The following is an 11,359-nucleotide window of genomic DNA, read 5'->3' as shown; positions in this document are numbered from 1 at the left end:
TTAACGCAATCTGATATTAAATGATTCTAGAGGCTCCACAACCAGCTTCATACATCAAGAAAAATGGTCAGTAGCATTACTGCTACATTACTGTTCAATCTTAAAGGACAAAGCTTGCCAGACGAGTCCTGTGGCAGATGCTAATAAAGCCAAAAAAGGAAAATCTAGTGACTTCATCCTCATAGCTCTTATTTATGTATCTGTCCAACACAGTATTGGTGGGAACAAGCACAGTCCTTGTTGAGATTAAAAAAATCTTTCACAATGAAACTTACCCCAGTGCTGATTATCACTACCATCAAAATACACGGAATAGATTCAGAAAAAGCAGAAAAATTGGGAATTGTTAGAGTTGCTATATGCCATCAGTAGGAGGACGTCATTTCACCATAATCTCTAAACTATCAGCTCTCACTTTACCACTATCAGGCAAAGGGAGTGACCTGTTTTCAACAGGAGTAATAAAGAACATACGAAATACATTCTGAGGCTTTATAAGGCTCTAATTAGGCCCATTTAGAATACTGTGTCCAATTTTGGGCCCCACAGCTCAGGAAAGACATACTAGCCCTGAAGCGTGTCCAGCGGAGATTCACACGGATGATCCCTGGAATGGTAGGTTTAACGTATGATGAACGGCTAAGGATCCTTGGATTGTACTCATTAGAGTTTAGAAGGTTGAGGGGAGATCTAATAGAAACTTACAAGATAATGTATGGTTTAGAAGGGGTGGACGCCAGGAAGTTGTTTCCATTAGGCGGGGAGACTAGGGCCCGTGGGCACAGCCTTAAAATTAGAGGGAGTAAATTTAAAACTGAAAAGAGATGACATTTCTTCAGCCAGAGAGAGTGGTGGGCTTGTGGAATTCATTGCTGCAGAGTGCAGTGGAGGCCGGGATGTTGGATGCCTTCAAGGCAGAGATCGACAAATTCTTGATCTCAGAAGGAATCAAGGGCTACGGGGAGAGTGCAGGGAAGTAGTGTTGATTTAAATGGCAGAGTGGACTTGATGGGCCGAATGGCCTTACTTCCACTCCTATGTCATATGGTACAGTATCAAACATTCCTAAAATTAATCTGCAATCTGGTGAAGCTACAGCACAAGATTACATACACATTAAACAGCAAAAACAGAGAGCACTACACTATCATCCAAAGGGATTGGATAATCTGCCACATCTGTTCTGGATGGGGGTGGATAAATTAACTAACCAGAGGAGACAGCTTTGTGAGCACCCCATCCTTACTGACAGCCAAGCCCACTATAAGTAGAGGAGATAAGGCTGAAGACACAATAACCATCTTCAACTAAAGCTATTAAATGAATGATTTCTCTTAGCATTTCAGTTGAAGTTTCCAGAATCATAGATCACATTTTTCAGCCAATTTAGTCCATGTGACAAAGTAATATGAACATACTGGATTTATCAAGGCTCTGTGTGGTGACAACATTCCTGCTGTAATGATGAGCATTTGTGCTCCAGGATTAGCTGCATTCTTAGCCAAGCTAGTCTTAGAGTTACAATACTAACAATTCCCTGACCAAGGGGGAAAATGCCTAGCTGTGCTCTGTCCTCAAAGAGGATGACAAATCTGGCCAGTTACTGCCCCAGTCTACTCTTAATCATTCGAGTGATTGGAGGTTTAATCAACAGAGCTATCTAGTAGTGGGGCCACCAGTGATGAGAACTGAACCTGTCACATAAATACTTTGGTTACAAGAGCAGGTCAAACACTTAGTATTCCGCAGTGACCAACAACTAGAGTACCCAAGTCTTTGTATTTGTCATATGGCATTATTTGGAATATTTTCTACTTGGTAGGATGAATTCAGCGCCAACAACATTGAACAGCTTGACACCGTTTGGGACAAAGCAACCTGATCACTAATCTATCCACCATCCCATACATTCCATTCTCCACGAGTGGCAAGCGTGTAGACTTACAACACGCACACAGCAACTTCCCAAACCAGTGATATCTAACATCTCGAAGGACAAAGACAGCAGAAGCCTGAGAACACTGCCATATTCAAGTTACCCAAGTCTCCATTTTAGAAATCTTGCTGCTCCTTTGTCACTGCTGGGCCAAGAAATCTTTTCTTTACCAACAATGCATCTAACTTCACAACATGCAGGACAATAATTCAAGGTTCACCACCACCTTTCCGAAGACAATTATGTTCAGGCAACAAAACAGTCTAAGTAGTGACACCCACATCCCATGAAATGAATCACAGGAAAACAAAATCTTCAACATGTCTCCCATCCCTGTTGGGGGTTCAGTAAACAGTCTTTCTCACAAGTTCATTGTCTGACAACTTCTGCAATTATTATCCATCTCCAGTTGCCCCTGGCTGAATTGTTAGGTCAGAAACCAGTTACAGTCAAAGTTAGTGCTAGAGTGAATTTATTTGTAAGCTGGACGGGGTCAAGGTTTCCTTCCCCAAAAATATAGCAATGCGCCAGTTGGCGCATTGTAGGGAAACAACAATCCGTCAGCTTCATAGTTAATGACCAAATTTTATAAAGAGAATTCAATTTTTCAACCTACCTTGCTAGATTTTTACACGTTCCATTGATTAGCCCAGTAATAAAAACATTAAGCTATACCATGATAGAGAAATAAAGATAAACCACTCATGTCAAAAATCTGAAGTACAATAATGCACACATCAGTAAATTAGCATTCCATGAAAATTGTGTGAAGAATTTTGCCTGAAACATTTACTGAACTTTGTGCCTATTTCAGAGGCATTTTCTGCGCCAATCTACAAACTCTGCCGTTACAGTAAACTCAAATAAATACAACAGGCATAAAGTGCAAACTTCAATTCTCCTAGATGCCACAGTTATGAAACCACAAGTCTTCACATCTTTGGATACACCCTCACTCCCACTCCCACTCTGCCTCTTTCAATATTCTCCCTCCATCAGTGACATTGCACTCACCATCTATGGAGGTAGGGGTCTGTATCACATTGCTCTGCTGACTTGGAACCGGAGCCCTGGCACTGCTGATTAGAAGATCAAACTTGGTGCTACGGCAGGTATTGGTACAAACTTTATCATGTTGATAGAAGTCTAACTGCCCAGAGTCCATCATTTTCCTGCAAATAAGTACATCCAAAGTTAATAGTTATTATATAATACACTCCAAGGCTACTTGGTACTATACCATAATCTATTACTCTTGTAAACTGGGTGAAGTATGTGCAGCTAGAATTCCACAGCAGTTTTCCCTGCTACAGGCTTTGGACTGGGCTATGATTTATTGTTTTTCAATCCAGGAAAATAAATGAATGGATGACGGAAGCAGTTGAATTGTAACTTTCAAAAGAAAACTTGAAGTCCACGTAGAGCTGTAGGGAAATAGCTGCAAGAGTGAGACTAACTGAACATATTAGTTTGGAGACGATGACCTTGTCCACCATTCAATAATGCCATGTTTGTTCTGTTTGTGATTCCAAATTTCTACCTACCCCAGTCAGTCTTAGATTGTTGTTAGACAAGGGGAACCATCTACTTCTGCCTTAAAGATATTGAATGACCCCATGACCATCACCTAAGGCAGAAAATTCCAAATTCCCACTATCTCCGCTCTGAAAGGGCAAGATTTAAATTTTAAAACAGTATCCCTGAGTTCTGGACAGTACCTTACGAGGAAATAACGTTTTCAACCTACGTTCTCAAAACCAATCAGTATCTTGCACATTTCAATCAAGTCCCCTCTCACCTTTTCTCAGCTCTGGAGGAAACCAGTCCAGTCTGTCCAATATTACCTTCTATGACACCTGAAATCAGTGGTTGTCTATCTAGTAAACCTCTGAACCATTTCCATGCACTTAAATCCTTCCTCAAATGGAGAGAGCAAAGATGCACACAATATCCATCAATGCCCTATCTAACCAAAGCATCACACTTGACTTTTGTGTGAAATTCCTTTTGTAATAAAGGACAGCATTCCATTAATCTCCACGTTTGCCTAGTGTACCTGCATATTAACACCTCGAAGTTCATGCATGACGAGAATGCCTAAACTCCCACTGCACCTTTGAATATAACAGTCTTTCTCTATTTACACAATAGATTTTTAAAATCTTGCTGGCCAGAGTGAACAACTTTTTCTTTCCCAAACTGTCGTCCATCTGCCAAATTTCTACCTATTTACTCAACCTTTCTTATTATGTCATTCTTCACAAAAATCTTTCTTACCTATCTTTGTGTCATCTGCAAATTTAACCTCCATGCCTTTCTTTCACCTCATTGTTGATAAGTTGTAAGAAGTCAAGGGTCCAGCTCAGACTCACATAGGATCACACTCATCACACTGTGCTAATCTGAAAATAGCCCATTTACACACCTGATTTTCTATCAGCCAATCAAACTTCTATCCATGTTGATATATTACCCCTTACACTTAATACAATATTGCTTTATGCAGTTCCTTGTCTAATGACTTCTGGAAATCCAAATATAGTACATCAGCAGGATCTCCTTACCAACAGTACACATGGTAATCCATTTAATGAGGAGTAATGAATCAATTCGACATTTTCCCTTTCACAAAATCCTGCCAAATCTTCCCAATTGCCATGAGGTTTTCAAGTACGCAGTTAGAATTTCCACCAAGACTGACTAACATCAGACTTTAAGCTAACTTGCCTTCCGTTGTGTCTCCCTCCCTTTTTGAACACAGTGGCTTATTTACAACTTTCCAGAATCTACAATGCATTTTCATTTAATAAAAACCCTTTATATTAAGTACTTAATAAAATCAACGACTTCATCTTCAATCAAAGACGGAATCCAAATATTTATTACATACACCATTTCTTTATTACATTAACTCCCCATTCTCACCCCTCTAGAGGACCACTCACTGTATCTACTCCTGTCCTTTTCAGATACTTGTAGAAGTTATTTGCTTCTACATTTCCAGCTAGTTTCCTCTCACGCTCTATTCATCTTGATTAACCTTTTAGTCATTCGCCCTTTCTTTGTATTCTGACCAGCCATGCATCTTTACACATTACATGCTTTATACCTCAACTTCTTTGATTATCTACATATAGTAGGATCTCTCATGGATCTTTACAGCAGGAATGTACTTATTGAGAGTACTCTAAAATATCCCTTTAAATGTCTGTCACTGCTTTTCTACAGAGCTATTTCTACTTAAAAGTCAAATCACTTCAGTTTGCTCAGGTTTTGTACTAACCTTAGACCCATCCTTTGCCCTGCTGAAAGGAAGTATAATTGAATGTTGTGGTCACTGTTACAGACATGCTTTTACTTTGGGATAATTAATTCTGTAACATTATACAATCAGATCTAGTATAGTTTGTTCTATGATCAGATCCAGAACATTCTGCTCCAAGAAACTCTGAAAAGCACTTTATGAACTTGTCATTGAGACTCTGATTGCCTATCTAATTTTTTTTTAAGAGCTTGCGTTAGTCTGAATACCATGATTAATGCCATCTCTTTATCAAAAGCATCTAAGATTTCTTCTTGTACCCTTCTTCCTACGTCACTGTTACCATCCAGTCTGCAGATAACTTGCACTTCCCAAAGTTTGATCACCTTCACCCAACCAGATTCAATATCCTGATATGCTGAACCAAGGTCACCCTTAACTACAGCATCAAGTATCTTTGATTTGGTGTGCTACCCATTCACATTTATCTAGTTTCCTTTTCCTTTTGAATGTCATATGCCCTTCAATATTCTAAACTCAATCTACATCATCAGCATCCATGCTTCCACAATGGCTCTGATACTATATATTTATTCACTTCAATGTGCAGAGTCAATTAATTTGTTTTATGAATGCTGTACACATGCAAAGAATTTAGTTTCATTTTTTGTCTTTTTTCAATGAGCTAGCATCGGCAGGACATGCCAAATGGTTTCCTTTGCTTTTTATAAAAGGACAGTTAGCTATCCTAGCTTCCACACAAACAGGAAGGGTATTCTTCAATTGAATTTTTTTTTGAAAGCAGATGGCTCTGGTTATCTCCCAAACTTTCCCACGGCTTCAACACTGTGGAATTCCCTTAGTATTCTTCTGAAAATTCAGTTTTTAAAAAAAAAATGGCACTCAATTACAAACTCCCCAACTTTTAAAAAATATTAACAACGTTAGGAGTGCCCTGCACTGTGTATCTTAGCCTCAATCCTCAATTTAAAATACAGCAGAGAATAAGATACAAATCCAAGTGTTTCCAGTTCACACAGACATCACTTCAGCAACCTGTGATGTCCACTGGAATTTTTTCTTTAAGGTTCTCCCAAGTCCTGTTGTCTGAAGGTACTGTTACCTAAAATATGTCGCAGTGGCAGTGCCTCATTGTTCCAAGTGTGAGCCAAGATAGTCATTAGCGTTAGGACTATTGTAGCTTAGCACTGTATCATGAATACTGGAAGTGAACCTCAAATTTAAATGTATTTCATAGCTAATAGTGCACTGGTTGCTTCAAATAGAGAGCTTCTGCTCCTGTATAGGGGAACTGTTGGCCATTCAACCCATTGAACAGCAGGGCATGCTTAGTGAGATCAATCCCTTTTACTCACACCATGCCCAAAACCCTGTAGGCCACTGGTAACCAGAATCTGACATCTTGTGGAAGCACAGACGTTCTACGTTTATGTTAAAGGCTCACCACTGATTTAAAAGATTCTTGTCTTCGGCCTAAATGGCATCCTCCTAATTTTTAGAATTGTGTTTTGGTTCTGGACTCCCCAACCAGGGGAAATATCTTAGCTGCATACTATACATATCCTATAAAGTATTTTGCAAGCTTCAAAGAGATCACCTCTCATTCATGATGCCTGTCAAGAAAACAGACCCAGTTTGAGGTATTTGAATCATTGATAGCCGTGTGAGAGATGCTGGAAAACTGGAGGGTGGCTAATGTGATGCCATTATTTAAGAAAAGCTGCAAGAAAAGGTCAAGGGACTATAGACGGGTGGGCCTTTTATGTCAGTGGAGTAAGTTGCTGGAGGCAGCTCTGAGGGACAGGATTTACATGCATTTGAAAAGGCATGGGCTCATCAGGGATAGTAAACATGGCTTGTAGGTAGGGACAACAAAATGTGAGGCTGGATGAACACAGCAGGCCAAGCAGCATCTCAGGAGCACAAAAGCTGATGTTTCGGGCTTAGACCCTTCATCAGAGAGGGTCTAGGCCCGAAACGTCAGCTTTTGTGCTCCTGAGATGCTGCTTGGCCTGCTGTGTTCATCCAGCCTCACATTTTGTTGTCTTGGATTCTCCAGCATCTGCAGTTCCCATTATCTCTTGTAGGTAGGGAGTCAGGTCTCTCTAACTTGATTGAGTTTTTTTGAAGAGGTGACAAAGAAAATTGATGAATGCAGAATGGTTGACATTGTCTGTATGGACTTCAGCAAAATGTTTGACAAAGTTCCACATCATAGACTCGTTAGCAAGGTTAGATCACATGGGATCCAGCGAACTAGCCAAGTGAATACAAATTGACTTGAAGGTAGGAAACAGAGGTGGCAGTGGAAGGTTGTCTGTTTTTTTTTGAAAATGCTGGAGGCCTGTGACCAGTGACGTGCCTCAAAGATCAGTGTTGGGTATACTGCTTTCTGTCATTTATTTAAATGATTTGGTTGTGAATATAGAAGGAAAGTTAGTAAGTTTGCAGATGGCACTAAAGAAGGTGGTGCAGTGTACACTGAAATTGATCATCTCGGAGTACAACAGGACCTTGATCAGATGGGGCAAAGCAGCGAGGAGTGACAGATGAAGTTTAATTTATATAAATGTAAGCTGTTCCATTTTAGTAAAGGAAACCAGGGCAGGACTTATACAGTTAATGGCAAGGACACGGAGAGTGCTGCTGAACAAAGAGGCCTGGGGTGGAAACGCATATTTCCTTGAAAGTGGAGTCACAGGTAGACAGGAAAGTGAAGGTGTCGTTTGGTAAGCTTGCCTTCATTGGGCAGAACATCAAATGTGTCATGTTGCTACTCTACAGGATACAGTGTGTACAATTCTGGTTGTCTCTATATAGCATAGATGTTGCTAAATCTGAAAGGGTACAGAAAAGATTTAAGGATGTGGCAAGGACTGCAGGATTTGAGCTGGGGGTGATTTGAATAGGCTAGGGCTTTCATCCCTGCAGTGCTGAAGACTGAGGGATGGCATTGTACAGATTTTTAAAATCATGAGAGACATGGAGAGGGTTAATAGCTAAAGTCTTTTTTCTTAGGGTGGGGAGTCCAAAACTAGGACCACCAGATGAAAGATGAAAGATTAAAAAAGGATCTAAGCATAACCTTTTCACACAAACTGGATGCATATATGGAATGAAATGCCAGTGTAAGGGGTGGGGGCAGGTACAATTGCAATATTTAAAAAGGTATCGGGGGGGGGGGGGGTACATGAATAGGAAGGGTTGAGAGGAATATGGCTAAATGCTGGCAAATGGGACTAGGTCAGATTGGGATGCCTAATTAGTTCAGATGAGTTGGACCAAAGGGTCTGCTTTGATACTGTAAGACTGACTCTATAATGCTGCATACTAACGTGTTTGTCAGTAGTTCAGTGTAACATTCTTGGTGGTGGCCACTCCCAATTAAACAGGATACAAAATAGTGTTTATTAAATGAATGTGGGAGATGGCAAGAAAAGCTGACAGACAGAATTTTAGAAAGACATAGCCAAGGCTCCCACAGGCATCTTTCACGCACTCACTCAAAAAAAATTATAAGCATACAATCCAAGTACAAACACCTAGGTGCATAGGGAGGAGTCATTACCTCAATTACAAACAGACAAAACTGATAAATTTAAATATTTTAAATAAAATAAACCTAGTTGAATAGGTTAAATATTACAGAAAGCATCAATGTTAAAAGATTAGGATATAGGATCAACATTTCTGAACTCCTGCCATTGATGTTAGACAGAAATTTGGATAGCCAATTTGCACACAAGGTAAGGAATAAAATCTGCCTTCCATGGTGTCGGTCAAGGGATAAGTATTGACAAGGACACTGGGGAAACACCTTGCTTTTCTGCAAAACAGTTTCATTGGATCTTTTGTGCCCATCAGCAAAGACAGACAGGGCCTGACTTCAACATCTCATCTGATATTCAGCACAACTAAAGCTCAGCACTCCAAGTGCCAGGCTGGTGTGTTAGCTAAGATTGTGCACTTCGATATGACTTGCAGACAGCAGGGATCGAAATGACTATAAAATCTGCAGAGTGGCCAAAGAGGAAGCTCAGCTCATCAACCACTGATTAGGAATCAAACTTGGGATTTCATGGCCTCGGATTTACTAATTCATTAGAAATGGGACAACAAAAGAATGGATTGAATAATTTAACGTAGGGAGATGACAACGATTTTGAAGAGAATTAAGAAGCTTGCTATGATTAAGAGAAAAGGAATCAAGAAAGCTGATGTCAAGGTACAGAAGTATTTAATAAACAAAGCACAAAGACAGCATTATCCTGGGTTCAAGATCATACAAAGGAGATTACAAAAAGCAATCCTGAAAAAAAAGGTACCAACCTCAACATTATACCGCCTATTCGAATTGCCCGCTTCCAGTCTTTCAGTGTAGACTTCCCTGCCAAATGTACAAACTGCTTTGGGCTTATAAGCTGATCATTAAACTGAAAGAAAAATTAAAATCCAATAATTCAGTCAACCAGAGCTGAAAATATAGATATCTTTGGTCACATACTAAGAGACAAAGAGATTTCCATACAAGCACCAGGATACCACATGCACGCGTGTACTCAAATACAAAAATATAGAGATATCCCACACTAACACAATGCAGCTGAAGCACCTTCTGGAACTAAGGCAGTCTCATGCTGGGGAATGTGTGTATTCCTCTGTATGCTGCACAAGGGATAAGGGATTCAAGAGGGATTTGTGTACCTCGATAACAGTAGAATATTCTACCCTTAAACACAGTACAACAAAACCATACCTCAGACACATGGAGGAGGATTAACAGCCAGAAGTAGCAGCCCAATCTGATTGTGTTAGCCCTCCTGATCAGAGGGGTCTTAGATCAACTGAAGGGCCCCTATTGCCAACTCATTTGATGTCTGCCAACACTGCATCAGCCAGAAATCATAATGAGACTTCAGTGGCCTGCTTGACTCAACAAGATAATAAGCAGCAAGTTTAACAAGAAATGTCATAAAGCTAACAATGTTTTAGCTTTAGCTGTTCTCTTACCTTTACACATTTCACATTAATACCCGGACAAACAAATTTCTTCCACAAGAGAATAGCTTTACTCTCGCCACAAGTAATGGGATAAGCAATTTCAACTTCCTCATTGATCTCATTGCAGATATCTGAAATTTAAAAAAAATTAATTTTTCATAGCCTCAAACAATTTCAGTTTTATTTTTGAAAAATGACTGGGGATAAAAAAATCTGAGAGTTGGCGAGGTCTTATCTGGTGAAAACCATTGCCAAAGTTATCTGCCTCTTTCAACCCCTACAATGCAAACAAGCTGTATGCAGTTCTCTCACTGGTAAATTTGCAACAATTAAATATGTGTTACACCTTTAACTTGGCAAAATGCCCAAAACACTTCAAGAGAGCATTAGCAAATAAAAGCCGCCACCTGGTCGCAAAAGGAAACGGACAGGTGACAACGCCGCTTTTAAGGAGTACCTTAAAATGCAATGGAGATAGAGAAGCAGGGAAAGTTGCGAAAGGAATTCCAGAGCATAGTGTCCAGAAAGCAAAGGTCAGAAATAGGGGTACAGAGATCCAGTGCTTTAGGGACAGCACAAATTACAGGCAGGTGGCAGGTTTTGAAAAAGCAAGGTGGAGTGTGCAGCAGTATTTTAGATTTATATTAGAGCAGTATTGGTAAGGGTACAATAACCTGAATTTACAGAAGTGAAATAAAACCACCTAAAATAAGCACAAAGCATTCCTTGGTAAAGATAGGCTAGATGTAAGGAGCCGCTGCTTCGACGCTGCCTTATTCAAGTACTTCCAGGTAAATATGAATTAATATGCAGTGTAAAGTTCCCTTTGACACTTCAGGCATAGCAAGAACTAAGCACAGCACTGAAAAGATCCAAAATCTGCCATCCACTGCATGCACCAGTGTCATTTTGATAGCATGGCTCAGCACAATAGGTATCCTGCAGTTTGAGAGACTCTAGTAAGAGGCTGGTGATATGAACTTTCATTCACCTGCAACTGGCTTGCAATCTCAAATTCACTTCACACAGCATTTCACAACTGAATGACGACTTTCTTCCCATCAGTCTGGTCTAGATTTGAAATGAGAGTGGATTTTACCATTCAGCCCTTTCCATGCACAGTTATGGAGTTCTTGAAA

At 40.0% G+C, this 11,359-nt stretch overlaps 1 protein-coding gene across 3 annotated transcripts in view; it reads right to left on the bottom strand.

Annotated features, from left to right (window-relative positions):
- LOC125464975 (glucocorticoid modulatory element-binding protein 1-like) overlaps positions 1-11,359 on the bottom strand; it is a 42,732-nt gene that overhangs the window by 14,592 nt on the left and 16,781 nt on the right. For all 3 annotated transcript variants that reach the window (XM_048557966.2, XM_048557965.2, XM_048557968.2), the window contains exons 3-5: positions 10,230-10,351; positions 9,549-9,652; positions 2,951-3,108 (exon numbers count right to left, since the gene is read on the bottom strand). In XM_048557966.2, coding sequence (XP_048413923.1) covers positions 2,951-3,108; positions 9,549-9,652; positions 10,230-10,351 — 384 coding nt within the window. The remainder of the gene's footprint in view (positions 1-2,950; positions 3,109-9,548; positions 9,653-10,229; positions 10,352-11,359) is intronic.

Source organism: Stegostoma tigrinum, chromosome 24, assembly GCF_030684315.1.
Source record: "Stegostoma tigrinum isolate sSteTig4 chromosome 24, sSteTig4.hap1, whole genome shotgun sequence".
In the NCBI taxonomy this organism is placed as follows: Eukaryota; Metazoa; Chordata; class Chondrichthyes; order Orectolobiformes; family Stegostomatidae; genus Stegostoma; species Stegostoma tigrinum.
This window is presented reverse-complemented; position numbering and strand designations above follow the sequence as displayed.